Consider the following 21,046-nt stretch of genomic DNA (forward strand, 5'->3'; position numbering starts at 1 on the left):
TTTCCATTTATTATATCTTGCTGTGAATCACATTTATTTCAGTGTATTGTGGCTGGTTTTCTCCACACTTTTCCAGTGAGGTGACAAGGTTTTCTGCCGCTTAGGATAACCCATTGTTAAAGCGAGGCTATGTCTACATTTAAAATGCTGCAGCTGCGCATCATTGTAGACACTCTTGTGACAGGAGGGGTTCTCCAATTGTCATAGGTAATCCACCTCCCCAGGAGGTAGTAACTAGGTCAATGGAAGAATTCACACCCCTGAGAGACGTCGCTACGCCGATATAAGTTGTTAGTGTAGACCAGACCCCCGTTAGTTTCCTTTATTTTTTTGGTACTTTGAACCAGCCACCTGTTGTTCAAAACTAGCTTTTGAGCCAATGTTTTAGACTGGAGAGACCATCTCCAGCCCATTAACATTTAATGTAGCTTAATTGACATTTTATTTTCATAGGTTTAAGGCCTAGATTTTTAAAGGTATTTAGTCTCTGTGGTTGTCATCGTTGCAACACCTAAAGCCTGGTCTATACTTAAAAATTAGATCCACCAAGCTTTGTCACTTTGTGCTATGAAAAAGTGCATGCCCTGATGGGGCAACCTAACTTCCAGTGTAGACATACGTAGATCGACACAAGAATTTTTCTGTTGGCCTACTCACCACCTCTTGGATAGGTGGATTAATGTCATTGATGGAGAAATTCCTTCCATCGATGACGGCAACCTCTACATTAGGGCAATTCAGTGGCAACGCTGTAGTGGCTGTAATGTAGATATACACTAAGTCTCATTTCGAAAAGTTATGTAGACATTTAGGACCCTAAATCCCAATGGAATTTGGGCTCAAGTGCCTAAATCACTTTGAAAATGAAATTTAGGCTCCGAGATTAGTAAATGTTGCAGTGCTGAGCATCACAATGCCTAAATAACTTTTTAAAATCTGGGCCAAACAGTCTATTTTTATTGTTCTGAAATATGCAAGGCTGCTTTATTTGTCTTTTCTTCTCTCTCATCTACATTACAATTCCCATTATTTTAGAGTACCTACTAACAGCATACAGCAATCCTCAAACATGGGTTAAAAATGGGTTCTGTTTTAGATCCTGTCCACTCTAAGAAATGTTTAGTTTCTCAGAATATTCCCTCTGGGGAAGATCAAAAGTAGATCTAATGGACATGCTCTCACCAATGTTTTTCTATGCTACGGCTGCCAGTGGAACTGTTGAACCAATGCTGGCATGGTTGGGAATACCTCTTTTTGCTAAAAGCCCTTACTATAAACACTACTCCATTGTGTAGTTGGGTCCAAAGCAAGTGTTCTAACCATGAAATGCTTCAGCTTTGGATTTTGCAGAGCTGTAGCATAATTGAAAATATGGTTCCATCCTGTCTACACTGCAATAAAACTGTGCGTCTGTCATATTGAGTTCTCCAATACTTTAATTCTAATTCTCATGTGATTTTTTTTTCCGCTTTGAATCTCCTCTCTGTGACTAATGTGACAAAATAACATGATACCTAATGCAAGAGATCACAAGTAGTAAATGAATGATTTTACATAGTGGTTCATGAAGTACATAAGCACTAAGTAGTTACAGATGAACTCTTAGCATTAATGAACATATTTGCCTTTTTTGTTGTTTTGGTATGTTCATGTCAAATTCCTGTTTGTTTTGAACATCCTTTTCTATGTGCATTTGAATGCATGGAAGATACTTTCTGAAGTATCTTCAGTCAGAATTTAAAATCTGCACACCTGCAAATCCTGCCATACCACTCTAAGAGCATGACTTCTGCTTGGACAGCATATAGTCTACCCATCGTGAAAAATGACATCAGGAGCAGGTATCGGGTTGCCAATTTTGGTTGGACGTGTACCTGGACGTTTCATCACCTGACATAATCTTTAGAGATTGACCTTTAATTTCCTGGAGACTCCCAGACAATCTTGGAGGGGTAGCAACCCTAAGGAGGTTAAATATATGTGTTCCAGTTTCAAATCAGGAAAGTCACTCAGAAATAATGCTATAATCTCTTTAGACTATAAACAATTTGGGGCCTTAAATATCTTTATCTTTGTCTCTTCTACAATATTAAGCAAGTATATTGACCGTGTGAAACAAAAACTTTATTACAACCCAACAAAATAGCAGATTCAACCAGTCACAAGATCATTGCAGTAACTGGAAAGTATTTTAGAGGTAAAATTATCTGGTTTGGACTTAGTGGGATGCCTTTACACTTTTTAAAAAGCAAATTAGATTGTGACATATGTGAGATCAATTCTTTTATAGCTGGAAGGTAATTATGGTTGGAAGAGGCAGTCCTGGAGGGACTAGCAGGTATTGATGAGTTCATCTTGTTCAGAGATCAGATGACAAGTAGTGATTACTGGATGCTAATATTGGGTCTTGCTGAGTTGAATGGTATGTTCAACCAACAAAATCCAATCAAAATTAAATAGGAATTGAAGTTGGGGGAGGGAGAGAGGAGCAATGCATGGATAAGGAACCTTTGACTAACCCCCTAATATTAATTTAATTTGTTACATCCTTTCTGAAAGAAGAACTGAAAAACTGTCAGGACAAATTCTGCGTTGGCTGGTGCAGTGGTGGGGCATAGGTGTGTGTTTGTATATAGAGACAGGAGGATAATGAGGGATGTTTATAGAAAGACTCAAGGTGGATTCTTTAAAAGGTTTAATCCTCTCTTTGGGGACCATCATCAGAAGAACAGAGCATTTACATCTCCCACTTATTTCAACTTGCAGGTGCTCAGCACTTTTGAAAAGCAGGTCCTAAAGGGACAGATTGCAAAGGTATTTAGGTGCCTAGGCACTCTTGAAAATCCTACTGTGTACCAAACTCATTGCTGTACAAAAAATCATTTCAGCAGATGTGCTTATAGGAGTTACAGTAAAATGAGCCAACATTTCAACCCACTTATCAAAGCACTTGCTGTTCTCTTTTGAAGGCGTGTGTAACTATAAATGTTGAACAAAATCAGCTAATCTGAATCCAGAGTATTTTGATACATACTCACATTATTAGTGCAGAAATTTAGACCCACTTCAATTTGACAGATAGGGTTTCTTTCCCCTCCTCCTCGTGCTCACTCTCCCAGGAGTGGGAACACAAATTGGGAGTTTTGGGCATGGGGGGCAGGGAGTAGAGAAAGAGAATAGTAAATAGCAGCAGATACTCTTGTTGTAATAGCAGAGTGGGGATTTCCCCCTCCCACACGTAGTGAAGGTGGCATGTGCTATAGCACATTTTTCTATTCAGAACTAATTTCACTAACTGCACAGCAGAAAAGGAGGGTGCACGAAGTCCCCAAGGGAGAGTATTTTATTGGGGGTGGGGGGGGACCTATTCAAAGCAGCCAGCTAGTAACTGGTGTGCTGATAAAGTGCAGCAGGATTGTTCAGTGAACTGTAAATCCATTTCCTCTCCACTGGGGAAAAGAAACCTACATGTTAAACATTAAACATGCAAGAACAAAAGAGTCAAGGAAAGTGCTGCAGCCATTCTCTGTCTCACTTCTATTGGTACTGTCCCCACATTTTGATTTTTTCAAAGAAGAATTATTATGTGTAGAATGTAAAATCATTGCTGGCTGGTAGCTTCTGGGAATTATAAGAGAACTGAACTTTAACACGCACACTTATTTTAAGCTGGTGACACATGGTAATAGCTCCTAGTGAGACTGATTACCCCAGTGACTCTCTTGCAATCTCCTCCCTCCATGTGGTATGTTGTGGTATCAGTTGTGATTCCAGGCGTGCATAGTCATTACTGTACATTGTAAATAGCTGTGTTTATACTGGCACTATCAGTACATGTATATCTTGTAGTAGTAGCTAAATGATACTTGCGTGCATGTATATGGCTGAATGTTTCTATTTCTGCTCAGGGAGCGCTAGTTATGAATTTTTACGTGCTTTTTGTTTTAAATGTGCTTTTTGTTTCTGCCAGTTGAACAATGCCCCTGGGATTTCCTTATTGTGGGAATAAAGCATTCTGCTGAAACTGAAAAGAGATATAATTGATTCAATCTTAGTTCAGCACTGGATGCAGGAAGTGAAGGAGCTATATTTGATACCAGAGGCTGGAAACCCTAGCCCCTCGTGTCAAACTGGTTTACAACATGCTTCAGCCCCATCTATGTTGGCCTGGGAAATCATGTTGGAATCTTGTTATGTTTAAAACCAGTGTGGCTAACACAAATGAACAGTAGTTTTAAATAATGTCTGGAGCACTTTATAACTGTGTCTTTGTTTCAAAGTATTTTGTCAGGATAAAACTTGGCTCGGAGGTGCTCAAAAGTTTTCTGATGGAAGGCTTCTTCTCTATTGTAAAAAGCTGATTCTACAAAATCAAAGCATTCCATATAGGGTTACCAGATAGCAACTGTGGAAAAATCAGGACGGGGGTGCAGGGTAATAGGCGCCTATATAAGAAAAAGTCCCCCAAAACAGGACTGTCCCGTTTTTTAAAGAGACAGTCATCTGGTCACCCTAATTCTGTAGGAACAAACAGATTCTGTCTACATTTTTGACAGGAAATTATAGAAATTAAATATGTGATAAGGTTGAAATCTTTCATTTAGACTAGTTTAGTCTTATCACATAATATTAAAGTCAAAATGATAAAGATGAAATAAACATTTTGATAAGGTCAAAACAATGATTTGGAATGTCTCAATTCAAGAAAAATTATGCTATTTCAACTTTTTTTTTTGGTCTTGATTTGGGACAAAACAAACTTTAGAAATCTCAGAATTTCCGATGAATTGGGAATTCTGTTCTTTGACTAGCTCTGCTTATATCTTAAGGCACAGGGTGAGCTTGTGATAGACTATAGAAAACTTTGACAAGCTTTTGAGAGCCTGCCTACACTTGAGAAAAAAGAATATTAATGAGCTTAAGTTTGGTGTATTCTAATATGACTTGCATGCTGTTTGCCTGGTCAGTGCAGAGGGGGAATAACTATATTCTACAAACGGTGTTTAAAGAGTCTAGAACCAAGGTTTTTAATTCTGATTTCTAAGAGCATTTTGCCTGGTCCAATTAAGTGATAAATAATCTTTTATCTTTTTAATGTGGATGGATCCTTAGAGTCCTTGTGTGTGTTGGAACTTTAATAACACCTGGTAGCTAGAACACTTGCATAAGAGAAACGTGGACTCATATATTTAGAGATATATGCAAAAAGATCATGGCTGTTTGTTATATTAGAGGACAAAGCTAATTTTATTTTGCTTGACTTCAGTAGTTTCTGTGTACTCAACATCTTTCTAATGGGATCAATGACCTGTTTTGCACATCTGAGGACATAAAATTGAAAACAAGCTTTTATTTTATTTTTTTATTTATTCATTTTTGACAGGTAAATGGAATAGGGGAGTGAGGCACAAAACTCTGAGTGATTGAAAAAATACCTCAGCAGATTGTCGCTGTGCTTTCATTGTTCGCATTTAAGGTGATAATGAGGATAATAATTGCTGCCTTATTATCATTTTGCTTGTGTTTGAGTAAGCTGAAATACCTCCTTTATGGTGCATGAAATTTCTGTTGATTTATGTGCCAGAAGTACAATTTTTTTATTTTTATTTTATTTTTTTAAGCAATTCTCTTGTTCTGCTTTTATACATCTGGGGAAATCACAGAACACTTTTCTCTCCTATCTTAAAGTTGGGGTAAGGAAGATATATTTTTCACAGGACTCTAAAGACTGGAAAATCAGAGTGAAGTGCATTAGTCTTAAGCTTTTATCTTCTTTTTATATGTGTGTTCATTTTATCTGTGGTGACTGTCCTGATAATTGATGTTCTGTAATGTTCACTCCCCCTCTCTAAATTAAATCCTTATTCTGATCTGAGTAATATTTGCATATGTATTTCTTAGCTGCACTGGCACATCAGATGCACAGTGGTAGCTGTCTCCGCCTGCTAATCCTGTAATAACATTCTGGTGACCAAATTCAATGGCTCTGCCTGAGCCTTGAAACAGCTGATTGCTGACTAGGGAAGAGGGGGTGGGAGGGAGGAAGGGGGAAAAAAAAACAGCGAATCTCATTGCAGCTCTCTGCTGCATCCCTATCCCACAATCCCTTGCACAGTTTGCTGCAGTCTTTCAACACAGGCTGCGTGAGAGAAAGATATGCTAAATAAAGATTGATTGGTTTGAGTCGGGAAGGGGTCTCCCACTTGTTAATGACCCAGGGAGGAAAAAAATTCATGATGACTTCACTGGGCCTCCTCTTATTTCTTCCATTTTTCTTTACACCTGTCCTCTCTGTGGAATGGAGCATCACCACATAGAGCAAAAAATATACTGTGCCTCTAATAATGACTGTGCTATCAGGGGTTCTTAAACAGTTTCATGCTTGAGGCTCTTAAAGTTGAAATATTTACAGAATAATGTTTTGCTTGTTTGGATTACTGAGGAACTGCAGCTCCATCCCTGAAAGGATTTTATCCTCAGCACGCACTAATTAAGCTATTTATCTACAAAAATGGGTAGGTCTGAAATGTTCATTTGCTCAGTATTATGCCTGGTGACTACTATTGGGTCACCCCTTCTGTTCTGGCACTCTGTTTGTTCTTTATGATGCTGCATGCTGTAGTAAATGAAGATGCTTGCTCTATATTTTAAACAGTGGCACCAAGCTGATTACAAGGGTGGGAGAGACCGGAATGCAAAAATGAGTTTTGACACAAGTGTACTAGATTTCTGTATGTTGATGAGGTTGAGTAATTTATTCTGTATTTTGACTTTGTGTTCTGAGACCAATTTTGTAGCTGTGGCTGTAACTGGATTGAATTCCTCATTTTATTCCTGTGCAGGTAGACAGGTAGGCATAGTATCTGGTTGATGGAAGTTTCCCTGTGTATAATGCTCTCTCTGAAGCAGCATGATTTAGACCCACCCATCCTTTCCTACAGATCTTTCTGACAATTCCATTGTAAATGTTGCCATTGAAAACCTATTCATTCATAATACATGAATAGACCTAGGTTCTGTATATCATTGATAAGCAGCAGACAAGGAAACAGCAAATTATTTGGTTTATTCTGATAGCCTTTCAGTCTAGTTGCAGTTCTAGGTGGGTGGAGTTCCTTAATAGCACTGTCTTCAAGGAGGGAGAGTTCTCCCCTTTTATGAAAAAGAACTGTGGAATTTAACAAGCAATTATAATTTTTTTTTGTATATGGACAATCTTACAGGACTTCATAGATAATTAAATTCCTGTTGTAGAAGCATAGGGAGAATAAGACACACATTCTTAATGTGAGAGTATTTAACCATTGCAACCACTTACCACGAGTCGTGGTGGATTCTTCAACATTGACAATTTTTTTAAAATCAAGACTGCATGTTTTTCTAAAAGATATGGTCTAGGAAATATTTTTGGGAAGTGTTATGGCCTGTGTTCTAAAGGAGGCTAGACTAGACGATCACAGTGGAGCCTTCTGATCTTGGAACGTATGAATCTATTGAAAGTCTAAAGGTTGTGTGTGTTTTTTGTTTTGTTTTATGTTTTCTTTTTCAAAAAAGAGCTGTAGGAAGAATATTATTCTCTATTAAACTGTGCAGGTTTTTTTTAGAATACCCTAATGGGTTTTATCGCTATGAAATTCTACTGGATGTTCTTTTCCATAAGGGTGGGGCTGCATGCTGACATTTCTTACTGAATTTGTGTACACTTGTTAGGGTTGGGATTTTTTTACACTATTAGAACTGTTTTTTTTTCTTTGAGCTTTAAAGGATATTTTGAGTGAAAATGGATAAATATTTCCATACAGAAGGATAAAAGAGACAAAATGTAATCATTGAGCACTGGGTGGGTGACAAAGAATTGGATTAGCTAAGATCAACTGGGTTTCCAAAGTGGCATGCTCATAAAATCAGAGGATGTGGTTTTTGATGTATTTTTATGTGATAGTCCACACACCTTCAGCTTTAGAGAGAGAGTTTTACAGAGAGAGAGAGAGATCTGTAATATATATGTTGAGACTCCCAAGGTCTTACATTAATTTTAAACACTGATGGCCATTCTTATTCCACCTGGTTGAGAAGCTAGATTATAATGGCATTAACATGTAGGGATGCCAGTTTTGGTTGGATGTATTCTTGGAGATTTCATCACATGACATAATCTTTAATTGAAGATTAGGCCAACTTTTTTAATTCCTGGAGACTCCAGGCCAATCCTGGAGACTTGGCAACTAAATTAACATGCTGTGTAGTTTTGGCCGTGTTGGTCCCAGGATATTAGAGAGACAAGTTGGGTGAGGTAATATCTTTTATTGGACCAACTTCTGATTGTGAAAGAGACAAGCTTTTGAATCACGTTGCGCTCTTCTTCAGCAGACCTGAAGATATTGCATCACCTACCTTGTGTTTCTAATGCCTTTAATAGAGGAAAAGAAGTTTTCTGTGTTCTGTAAAACAAAGCAGTAGTCTGCACCCAAATGTTAGCCAAATGGCTTTTCTGCAGTGACGATATTTGGAAGTTAAAAATTTAAATTTAAACCACATAAAGAGTTCAAGAAGTTTTGGCTAAATGTGACAATCAAAAGATGGGATTATATAATGTTGTCCTTTTTAAAAATTACTGTTACTCTGGCTAGATCCTTAATTATCCTATATTTCAGGGCTATTTTAACACTGTGTAGTGCTGCTGCTGCCATAAATCAAAATAAAAATTTGTCTTTTAACCAATTTCTAGGAGGGTTATTTAAGAGAGGCAGCTCTTACTTAAACAAGTAGTTCTTGATTACTCCTTTAGTAGTCAGTGGGTAAAATTCCACCCTGGCATAACGCCATTGATTTAGTAGAATTACACTCAGGATGAATTTGGCTCAGTGGGATACTTGCACAAGTAAGTGTTGCAGGATCAGACATTTAATCTCCAATCCCGCAAACACTTACACATTAAACTATTCTCTGGCGACTGGTATGTATGAAATTTCATACATAAATGTTTGCAGAATCAAGGACTAAGATTGTAATTTGTTGAGCTGTTTCAGTCTGGTTATATGCAATGACAGGTGCTCGCTATAGTTTTGTTTTTTTAAAAAAAAAAAGAAAAGAAAAAGCTTGTAGCATGAGGACACTCACATTTGTTTGGTTTAATCAGAAATGACTTCAGTCTGTATACCCCATGATATATCAGTTTGTCTGAAATCCATAGTCTGTCTCCTAAAAGTATACATGACGGGGCAGTGTCACAGGGGGAAGAGAACCAGTGAAACAAGTTTCTGTAAAAATAAAAACCCTAACTGGACCAAATTCTGCCTTAAGTTGCACATTTGGAAACCCATTCATTTCAGCAGAGTGACACAATCCGGACTTGCTGTGTTCTAGACAAAATGTGTATTGAACATTTTAAATGGAATGTAGTTGTTATTAAACTCTTGTCCATGGTTTCTTTGGATGATTAATATCTTAAACCTAAAGTGGATAGGATGAGATCTGTATACAATATTCGATTTACAATGAGATTCGGAACTGTAATTGATCAGACAGATGAAAGATCTTTGACTATAAACAAGTCTCTGCATTCACTTAAACATTTTAGCTGTAAAGATCCTGCAGTCTTTAATGAGACAAAATTTCCATTCAAATAGTGAGAGTTTTTGCCTGAGTAATAACTGCAGCAATGGACTTGAGGAATATTTTTCTTTTAAGAATTTCATTTACTATGATAAATGCTCTTTATATTACAGATATGAAATGGCTGAGGGTGTTACTTTTTACATTTGACATCCGTATCCTGGTTGTAATCTGCTTTTTAGTGCATGCAGGCAGTCTCTGTTTTTCACTCTTGTGTTTTTTGTTTTTTTTTTAATTTCAGGTTAGTACAGAGTGGGGAGCAGATGGAACTGTGAATTAATGATCAAATACATTTCCTTCCAATCAAATCTTTGAAACTCCCCAAGCCTTCCATCCCAGTGGACTGATGCATTTTAATATTTGTCTAATACTCCATTTTTGATCTTGCTTTCAGAAGCTGGTTGGTTTGGCTTTTTTATTTTTGGAAGCTATTTTTTTAACTCAAACTTTTAACATGTAACATGATCACATGATCAACTGTGTGTGTATTATGCACATGCACCTGGTATAAGTTCACTTATACAATTAAGTGCATTTATATTGTTATGGAGAAAACTGAAACAGAACAGTGACAAGAAAGAAATACATTTTTAAAACACATTTATACAGGAACCAAAAATATAGTATATGATTTAATACTGTAACCACTAATGTTAGAACTGAAATAATAAAACAAGGGAAACCAGTGACCAGTTCCCCCCCTCCCCCGCATATAAATTTCATATGTTCTCTTGAATTCATACTGCGTAATGTTTTAATTGTGAATAATTTTATGACTCTTTGCTCATTACAAGGTGATCCCTAGAGGACTCCAGCTTCTTTAAAAAGCCAGTGCAAGAAGTTTGCCAAACCAAGAATATCTCTAGTGCAGGAATAGTGCTGGGTTTATTGGTTAGAAGGAAAATAAATTACTGCTTTTGACTTCCTACAACACTTCTTTTGTGCCTGCAGTTTTTCTGCGCATGTTTTGCTAGCATTTTCTAATACATTTTAACATGTAGTTTTCAGTTCCTTTTGTTGGATGCTGCTGCTTCTCTTTTCTTCCCCACATTTTCTCTCCTTAACTATTACCTGTGTTATGTACGTCTATCATTTCTGTATTATTCCACTGACTCAGAGACAGGTTTTTCTCCTTATGATGACCCTGTTTTGTGGCCACTGTCTTATCTGAGGAGCAGGATTTCCAATTCTGCTTCTGCCCCTATTTCTTGAGGAGTAAAAACTTGCTTCTGTGTCACCAGATTGTCACATAGTTCTCCCACTTTACATTATTTTTGCCATGATGGGATGAGCAGACTTCAGTCACAGAAATGTGGGGATGTTCATTTTTGGGGATGTTCTATTTCTTACAGCTATTCTCTGACTGTTTCCTGTATCTCCTCCTTCCTTCTCTGCCAACTGCTGCTGGTGCCAACTGCTGTGATGGGCAGGATGATGTGTTAGTTTTGGGTCTCCTAGGTACCTAACCTAGGCTCCTTTACTGAACCCAATTATGTAGTATCTGATCACCTTCTCCTTCCCAGCACTCAGTTGGTTCTGAAGCTGAGGCTCCTTTCCCTACCAGAAACCAAACATGTCCCATCTTTGGCTCCATCTGCACTAGCACGGAAACGATGTTCGGCAACTCACTTTAAAATTTGATTTATACTAAAGTCATTAACTGGCTTGTGCCATCCCAGCACAAGCATTCCACAAACTGTCTTCCACACTCTAGAAAATGGTTCTGTTTGTGAAGCTCTGGCTGGAGAAACTGATATGAAGCTATTTTTAAAAAGGTCCATGTTTAAAAATGGTTCTATTGCCAGGGTAGACAGATTCCTAGACATATTTGAATCACAGAGTATGGAAGAATTGACAATGGCTGCAGCACAAGAGCCCTGTAACTCTTACAATGCAGCTGCAATATACTTTTCCAGAGAACCCACAGAGACACAGGTTTTTATTATATACTGTGATAGAAATGGCTGACTATTTCCAGGCTGTAGGCGGTGATATGGCATTTTAGAAGTTTTCCCTCTGTATTTTGATCTAAATGGAAATATTGCCCTCTAAATCAGGATGAAGTATATTGGAGAACTGGGTATTAAAATGGGCATTTCAGGCTGATTAAAACTTCCCCTCCCTCCCTCTGTTTCAGCAGTGTGCAGGGTAGAAGGGAGCAGGACCCATATGTCAATGGTCTAGGATGGCCAGTGAAGGCTCCAACATCCCAAGTCCTGTGGTGCGACAGATTGACAAACAGTTTCTGATTTGCAGCATATGCCTGGAACGTTATAAGAACCCCAAAGTACTTCCCTGTCTGCACACTTTCTGTGAGAGGTAAGAGCTATTTTTTTCCATGTTTTTGGTTCATGGTTTTTCATTCTGTTAGTTATCACAGTGCATATCCGCAAACCTAAGATTATCTTCAACCAGCAATATACCTTCTGTCTGTCTAGGTCATCCTGAAGCATGCTTCTAAATTCAAGATTAGGGAGGTGAACTGCCATTATTCATATTGGGCAGTAAGCAGGAGATAGCAACAGAGTATCTGGAATCCCAAATTTTTATAAGCAGCGGAGAATCCTGTGGCACCTTATAGACTAACAGACGTTTTGGAGCATGAGCTTTCATGGGTGAATACCCATTCAGACTAACACGGCTACCCCTCTGATACCAAATTTTTATGTTTATAAGTGAATGGTGTATGCTTTTCCCTTCTTTCACTCCACCGTCCCTTTCTGGTTTTGCCTTGTTAAAAAGAGCCAGGACCAAACATAGTTATTGCTCTACAAGTTAGAGTATGTCTAAACTTCAAAAACAGGTGTGCTCTTAACTGGGGTCAGCTAACCAGCATTGTCTAGCTTGGGTTAAAATATCAGAGGAGACGTAGCAACTTGGGTTAGCAGCTTGAGTTCAGGTCTATAGGGCTGTATTTAGCTCTCTAAATCCAGCTGAAATACCTGCATGTAAAAGGCTTCTGGTTAAAGGCGAAGAACTGCTCCTGAAGGAATCTTAGAGATTCTTTAGAGATACAGTGGGCCTGACTCTATATTTTCAATGGCTTTACAGTGATGAGTAACTCTCTATTAAAGTCCATAACAATTTTTGATTTACATAGGAATGAGACGAGAATCGGGTCAATGATATGTTAAAATCCATTGTCCTTTTCATTTACTGTGGTTCTAAAAGATGTTGTTTCTGAATGACAAATGTATTGGGAGGGGAATGGCCTTTGCTTGTAACAGTACTGAAAGTTCTGTATCTCCTAGACTGTCATAGAATTTAGAGACCTTAAAGCCTGACTTCAATCTAATTTATACCACTGTAAATTAGAAGTAAATCAATAAAGCTAATAAAGGGAGTTACACCAACATGAAAATGGTGTGCAATCAGAATCAAGCCTTTAGATTGTCAGTTTTATACTGATTAGTCCACTATTAGAAGCAATAAAAAATGTTGTTTTTATTAAGTAGAGAAATAATTCTTGAATGTCCAACTTTTCGACATGTCATATTAAAATATTGACTTGTAATTAACAATCATTCTTTCACAGTGTAGGTAATGCTTGGTATGTAATAAAAAATTCCCTTTAGAAAGGAAATCTGAAAATATATCTGACTTCCACTTTTGGTCTGACTGTCTCTCCAATGCAGCTAGCAATATTTTAGAATTATATTTTACACCAAATTGAGGAGAGAAGGAAAAAGTGGTTTTTGAAAAGTCAGTCTAAAAAATACAGTTTAGAATCCTTTGTTTGACCCAGGAGATTTTGCTTCTGGTAAACTTCCTTATTTTACATACAGAACTATTGGAGAATTAAAGTCAAATGGTTCTTCATGTGAATATATAGTTCAGGTGTTAAACATCACTTTCTAGCTCAATTTGCAATGGGTATTACCAATAACACTGAAGTATAATATTTTCTGTTTTGTGTGGGTGAAGAGCAAAATGGTTTCTGGCAGGTAGTGGTTGCTTTCCACAGTGAGCCAAGTAAAATGGCTGAGGGCCTTTGTAGAAGGCACATAGCATGAAATCCTGGCTTCACAGAAGTCAATGCCAAAGCTCCCATTGGTTTTATTGGGAACTGGATTTGGCCCTAAAATATTAAAACCAAAGATTAAAGTTAAACAAGGAGAATTGTTTGGGAAAGACAGCAGCTTAACCAATGGATTAAAGAGACACAAACTTTTGAAGGAACTTATATTTGTCCTATCAGATCAGATATTGGGTACATCAAATCCAGTCTCCTGCGTTCTTTGTGTGTAGGAGTAGGATGTATGAGTGGGAGGAAAGATTAGAGAAGAAATTCCTTCCTGACCTTCATGATGGCTAGCTTTCACTCTTGCTATGCAAACTACAGCTGTTGCTGGTTAAAAATGATTTTCTTTAAAAAAACAAAGTATTTCTAAGAGCTCTTGGCTTTTGATGCTACTCTCTGTTTTCAATCTTTCCTCCCAATAGGTGCTTGCAGAATTACATTCCAGCCCACAGTTTAACCCTTTCTTGCCCAGTGTGCCGGCAGACCTCCATTCTGCCAGAGAAAGGGGTTTCTGCACTCCAGAACAACTTCTTTATCACTAACCTGATGGATGTCCTGCAGCGAACGCCAGACAACAGCATCGAAGAGTCCTCCATCTTGGAGACTGTCACAGCTGTTGCTGCAGGAAAACCTCTCTCCTGCCCCAACCATGATGGAAATGTAAGTGAAATGATTTCAGGTAATGCATACTAAACTAATCACCCTAGCTTACAACAATGATGGTTTTTCAGATAGCCTGGATAATGAGAACCACAGCAGTTCGTTCTCTCTCTCTCTCTCTCTGATATCTATCTCAACAAGGTTAAAACTTGTTTTAAAGGAACAATACTAAAGCAATACTAAATACTAAAGCATCTTATAATATTCAGGATATTCTTTTCTTACTGCTCAGCTCAGTTGCTATTGTCCCTATACTTGCTTACCTGCTTCTTTTCTAGAGCACAGTAAGAACACTGTCAAATTTACAGGGTCTGTTGTGCCAATGTCCCCTTTCTGGTCTCTTTGAATGCCCTCCTTCAGGTGTTAGATCTTGTGCCTTTTACCTCTTCCAGGGTAGAATTCTGCAAATCCGCCACTCTTAGGCTCCGCCCTGGGATACAGTACTCAGTACACCAACCCTCAAGGGTTTGCAGAAAAGTGGCTTATCTTGTTTTTTCCTTACAGTCCCCTATTAAAATTCATTCAGGAAACATTCCAGGAACAGTGTCAACACACAGTTTTCATAAACTACTACAGAGCAACTCTGAGTCCATGTCTGTCATACAATTTCCAAATGTTTCATTGAACCTGGTTTGGAACATGAATGTTCCAACTCTTCTTATTTCTTAGCCTGTTTCTAAAGCATTAAAAGCAGGCCATGTTGCAAATCTTGTCCTCCTTGTGTTATAAGATGAGTGCTGTGTTTGTTCTATAAGCCAAGAAATTTGTGATAAACTTTCAAGGTAATTTTTTTATGTGACTCAGTTTTGGTACTAGTATAATAGAAACAGTCGCTCCATAATACCAGCATCCATCAAATAAAATAAAGTTGCTTACCCTTCCGTTATTGGTGTGTGTGTGTAATTTATTATTATTTCAGTATTGTAATAACCCATTGGAATCCCAGTTATGGACCAGGATTCCATTGTGCTAGATGCTATACAAACAAGACAATCCCTGTTCCAAAGAGCTCAACATCTAAATTCGATTTCTGTAGTTATTCTTACCTCTTGTGGGAGTAAGTTCTATAATCTAGGTCCAGATACTGTAGAAGTTCTGGCTCTGGCGTTCATGAGGCTCCTCCTATTAGCTAATTATTCCACTGGTCCATGGAAACATACTGGTAACTGTGATGAGTGGTCAGGTGATAGGGCCAATCCCACGATGGACTCTATCAGAAGAGAGATCCTGAACAAGGCTAATAACTGAAAAGCTAGACTTGAAAGCAGCACACCAGAGTGATATGTCCACTGTAATTTGTTTTGCTAAACAAACAAGTTGCTGCATTTTGTTGCATTTGGAGCTTTTCCAGGGTGTTAGTTTCTGGGCATAAGTTTCTATAAATGAACCTAGATCTTATGATTACTTGGATCACTGTGGTGAGATCTGTGGCTAATTGTAGGTGGAAGTGGGCATCTTGTGCTGCCATTGCTAATTTAGGTATCCAGTGTATCCAAATGCATTGAGCAGTCCCAAAGACTTTTGAGGCCTGCTAACCAACATAACATAACTATGTGAGTGTAAATGCCCTAGATAGTTCAGAAGGTTTCAGCGAGAGTAAACTTTCCAGAATGCTTCTCTTTCTACCAGCAACAGCTCTCTCTTTTCCGGGCTCAGCTTTAACAAACTGCTCTTCATTTGAGTGCTGACTTCAGGTAGCCAGTGAGTAAATTATGGGGTGATGCTCACATTGGAAAGCAGTGATCAGGAACTGGCTATCATCTGCATTCTGTTGGCATTTCAGCCTATGTTGTTTCACCTCCTATCCCAGAAGCTTTATATAAATGTTAAATGAAATGGGGAGGAGGACTGAGCTTTATGGGAGTCCATATGCTAGGCCTTTGGTAGTAGGGTTGGGTGCATTCCTGGAGGTTTCATCACATGACATTATCTTTAATTAAATGTTAATCTTTAATTTCTGGAGACTCCAGGACAATCCTGGAGGGTTGGAAACACTATTTGGTAGTTGCCATAATGACCACCAGAATTCAGTCTAAAGGGAAGGACCTCAGCCATTTTAGAGCATTTCCATTCACTTATGTATCTTCTGTGAGAAGGTACAGGAATATATAGTGATAAAATGTATCATTTGCTGCAGAGAGGTGCAACAGAATGAGTGTGGCTGCTTTCCCCTTATCTATGAACAGCAAGAGCTCATCCAGCAGAACAAAAAGTGCTCTGTCATGCCCTGACTGAGACAAATCCAGGATATTGGCTGGTTTTTTTTGCTAGTCTCTCATTTAACTGGCTTACAAAAGGGAAGTTTAGATGCTGGGCAGTAATTTGCACAGTCTCTAGTATTGAATAATGGACTCTTTTTTAGCATTGATTAGTTTATTGCATGAGTCCAGGAATGTGGGGGGGGGGGGAATGTTTGTTAAATGTCTATACCTCATTTTAGATGGAAAAATATCTGTTAGTAGGTCAGAGTCCCAGATGTTCTGTACTCCCTTTCTCCCAAACAGATGTTCCTGCTTCACAGACCACTTCATTTCTTCATTCTCCATTGGTATCAGCTTGAACCCATGAAAACTGGTAAAGACTTCTGTGAACAGTCTCCTTTAGGCTAGATGAGAACGAATGGAGTGAATCTGTGACAGTCAGGTGCTGTTACAGGGCACTGAAAGTGCATTTGACAGCCGTAGAGAAACATGCTGAGGGGTAAATGTGAGATTTGAGAGAAGATGGGACTTTGGGCGGGAGGGAAGGGAGGGAGACATTAGGTAAACATGGTTATGTATTTGTGCCACAGCTGTAGGAATGGGCAGTCACGTCTCCATTAACCCCTCTCTTCCTGCTGTTTATTACCTTTTTCATTCTAGTTTGGATATTGCATTGCAGGTCATACCATTGTGTTTTTATTATCAAGTGGGCAGGAAAACGCACATTTGATACAAAGCCTGGTAATATTTAAATACAATGTATTTTTGGTTTGGAAATAAAATATTTTTTTATTTTATGGAAGTAATTTTTCATCCCTCCAGTGATGCTGGATTAAGTGAATAAAAATCCCCTTGACTAAAATCGGATAAATACTGGTGTGTGGGAGGGAGGCCAGAACTGTTTCACTGGCTTGGTGCCTGATTTTAGTTTAACCTTCTTCAGTCCTTGCAAATTCTGTGATCTCTCTGCCTGTGTGCCACTTAATCTAATCCCTCTCATTTCGCATTTTATTTATATCCTCTATTAATTTTTTTAAAACAAATCCTTTGACGTGACATCTTTGTCATGTGCTCTCTTGTGATAAGAGAAACTCAGTCTTATATGTCAGAGACTATTTCCTGTGTTTGAACGATGAATAGGTGCTTCCTTGCACTTTTCCTTTACATTTAGGATGATAGGTCATATATACTGTAAAACTTCCAAATCTGAGTGCATAAAGTTTGACTCCTACATTATATTTAGGCACTGAGATAAGAGTGGCTTTATTTCAAAGGTGCTGAGCACCTGCAGCTTCCGTTGAGAATAGAAGTCAAACTTCAGGCACTAAAGTTTGAAGATTTTGGCCTAGAATCATAGAAGTTAGAAATGAGAGAGAATTATTAGATCATCAGATTCATTTTCTTGCAACTGCAGCATACAGTCCTACGCTAGAGAATGCGAGCTGTTAAGTTGATATTGCACTTGCTGTTTACATAGAAGACCAAAAGGTAGTGATATGTTAATGTGCATGTACCAGGGCCTGTCTAGAACTGAAGAATTTATTGTAAACTTGTGTGGATGCAACTTGCTACTGTACTGTCCGCTTATCTTTTGATGCTCACAAGAAGTGTTTAGTGTAACATTAAAATCCTTGTCATTCCACCATCTTTTGTACTTCCCAGTATGCTACTTACTTATATATTTCATTACACTGTAATCTCTATTATGTACTATCCTGTGTTCAGTAACCTTTATGTATGCAATAATATCAAATCCTTCCTGGCCAGAGGTACAGAATCACTTACCTGTAAGGGGTTAATCAGTTCAATTAACCTAGTTGGCACCTGATCAGAAGGACCAAAGGGGAAAAACAATACTTTCAAATCAGGGGGGAAGGAGGGGAGGAAGGTTTTGTTTGTGTTCTTTGTTTTGTTCCCTCTTGGGACAAAGAGAGAGACCAAGCAGGCAACCCAGCTCCTACTGAAATGATCCATCTAAAATTACAGAAATTGGAAGTAATAGCAAGAAAATGCACTAGATTATCTTTTGTTTTAGCTTGTGAATTTTCCCTATGCTAAGAAGGAGATTTATTCCTATTTTGTAACTTTGAAGTTGAGCCTAGAGGGGAATCCTCTGTGTTTTCAATCTTTTTATTACCCTGTAAAATTACCTTCCATCCTGATTTTACAGAGGTGCTTCTTTTACTTACTTATGTATTTTTATTTATTTATTTATTTATTTATTATAAAGTTCTTCTTTTAAGAACCTGATTGGTTTTTAGTGTCCTAAAAACCCAAGGGTCTGGTCTGTCCTCACTTTGTTAACCTATTGGTTGGTATATTATTCTCAAGCCTCCCCAGGAAAGGGGGTGAAAGGGCTTGGGGGGATGTTTGGGGGTGGTGGTGGTGCAGATAGGGCTCCAAGTGACCTCTCCCTGAATGTTTGTTTAAATCACTTGGTAGTGGCAGCAATACCGTCCAAGGAAAGGAATTTGTTCCTTAGGGAGATTATAACCTAAGCTGGTAGAAATAAGCTTAGGGGGTCTTTCATGCAGGTCTGCACATCTGTACCCCCAAGTTCAGAGTGGAGAGGGACAGGGCCGGTGCAAGGATGTTTCGCACCCTAGGCAAAACTTCCACCTTGCACCCCCCTGCCCTGAGCCCCTGCCCTGAGGCGCCCCCCTTGTGGCAACCCCCCACCCCCTGCCCTGAGGCCCGCCCCCCCCCCCGCGTCCCAGCTCACCCCTACCCTGCCTTCTCCGCGAGCACGCCGTGGCTGCTTCACTTCTCCCACCTCCCAGGCTTGCGGCGCCAATCAGCTTAGGCGCCACAAGCCTGGGAGGCGAGAGAAGTGAAGCAGCCACGACGTGCTCGGGGAGGAGGTGGGGCAGGAGTGAGCTGGAGCGGGGAGTTCCCCTGCGTGCCGCCCCCGCCCCTCCTTAATTGCTACAGGCAGCCCTCCCCGCGCTCCCCTGCCCCAGCCCCCTCTGCCTAAATGCCGACGGCAACTGGGGCGGCTGAAGATCTGTCCACCGCAGTTGCTGCCGAAGAAAATGGCGCCCCTCAAATCCTAGCACCCTAGGCATCCACCTAGGTCGCCTAAATGGTTGCACCGGCCCTGGGGAGGGAACCCTGACAAGTGCATTGTTGAGGCTAAAGAAATAATGTACGGCAGGTTACCACTCTTATGAAGAATCTAAACAGCTGGGGTCATTACTGAGAGGTAAGAGCTTTTTGTCTCAAGGGGAGCTTTTAGGATACTAGCTGATATTTAACTTAGCGGGAGAGACACAATATTAGGATTCACATACTTTTGTCTGGTTGAATTGAAAAGATATGTAAGGTTTTGGTGCGTTTGTGCGTTGCATATTTGGTTTTTTAAAAAACTCCACTGAACCTTTGTAAACCTTTTAAAAAATTATTTAAAGCTTTACCTACTACATATGTGGAATAATAACTAAATGTTGGTAGAACAAAAGTTAGTACTGGTAGATTTGCTGTACAGTGTATTGCTGCTTTAATTCAACTATACACAAGATCAGTGAATGGAAAACATTAAACGCAGTACAACTTTGATTATCCTAATATAAATGTGGAGAAATTAATTTTTTGACTACTGCCCATCTTTTCCATATAACAGACGTCAGGTGGCATAATAGCTGGGAGCTTGGGATAAATGTGGTCTTATTGTAAGAAATTATTTATCTCGAGTGCACATATACTTCACTCTACAGATTAACATGTTGCTATAAGTGTCAAATGGTGGTAGATAACATACTCGGAGGCTTAAAAGCACCTCATTGTGCTGGCATAAGATTGGATGGTTTTAAGGTGGAGTCAGTGGGTGAGTCTTTCAAAAGCGCTTAACATTGGTTTAACTCTGATCTCATTACAACCAATGGTAAAAACTCTTACTGACTTCAGTGAAAGCAGAGTTGGGTTGATCTTAGAATCATAGACTTTAAGGTCAGAAGGGACCATTGTGATCATCTAGTCTGATCTCCTGCACAGTGCGGGCCACAGAATCTCACCAACTCACTCCTGTATCAAACCTGTGTCTGAACCATTGAAGTCCTCAAATCATGGTTTAAAGACTTCAAGGTACAGAGAACCTTCCTGATTGCTTTAGAATATCCAGCCCAATAAGATCACTTCAAGATTGCTTCCACCTGGAAATCAGAGGTTTGATCACGTTTTCTCAGTATATTTTGCAAGAACTTTCAGAATGCAAAGTTGTCATCGGCAAAAAAGCACATGCGAGATCCTGTTCAGAAAAAAAAAACCCATCCAACAGCACAGTGGTTCTCAACCAGGGGTATGTTTATACCTGAGGGTACCAAGAGGTCTTCCAGGGGGTGTATCAACTCAACTAGATATTTGTCTAGTTTTACAACAGGCTACATAAAAAGCACTAGTGAAATGAGTACAATCTAAAATTTCATATGGACAATGACTTGTTTGTACTGTTCTATATACTGTACACTAAAAAGTAAGTACAATATTTGTATTTCAATTGATTTATTTTTTAAGTATGTGGTAAAAATGAGAACGTAAGCTATTTTTCAGTAAT

The 21,046-nt window shown here is 38.9% G+C and overlaps 1 protein-coding gene across 15 annotated transcripts in view; it reads left to right on the forward strand.

Annotated features, from left to right (window-relative positions):
- The window catches only part of TRIM2 (tripartite motif containing 2), a 111,102-nt gene that overhangs the window by 47,132 nt on the left and 42,924 nt on the right, over nucleotides 1–21,046 (forward strand). For 7 of the 15 annotated variants that reach the window (XM_032774654.2, XM_032774650.2, XM_032774646.2 and 4 more), the window contains exons 2-3: nucleotides 11,753–11,934; nucleotides 14,059–14,296. The exons of 1 other annotated variant lie outside the window; for it this stretch is intronic. In XM_032774654.2, the coding sequence (XP_032630545.1) occupies nucleotides 11,801–11,934; nucleotides 14,059–14,296 (372 nt within the window). In that variant the 5' untranslated portion in view covers nucleotides 11,753–11,800. Of the gene's footprint in view, nucleotides 1–6,145; nucleotides 6,516–11,752; nucleotides 11,935–14,058; nucleotides 14,297–16,510; nucleotides 16,871–21,046 lie in introns of those variants that run through there. 7 more of the 15 variants (XM_032774648.2, XM_032774649.2, XM_032774647.2 and 4 more) reach the window with 6 other exon arrangements.

The sequence above is a fragment of the Chelonoidis abingdonii genome, chromosome 5 (assembly GCF_003597395.2).
Source record: "Chelonoidis abingdonii isolate Lonesome George chromosome 5, CheloAbing_2.0, whole genome shotgun sequence".
In the NCBI taxonomy this organism is placed as follows: domain Eukaryota; kingdom Metazoa; phylum Chordata; order Testudines; family Testudinidae; genus Chelonoidis; species Chelonoidis abingdonii.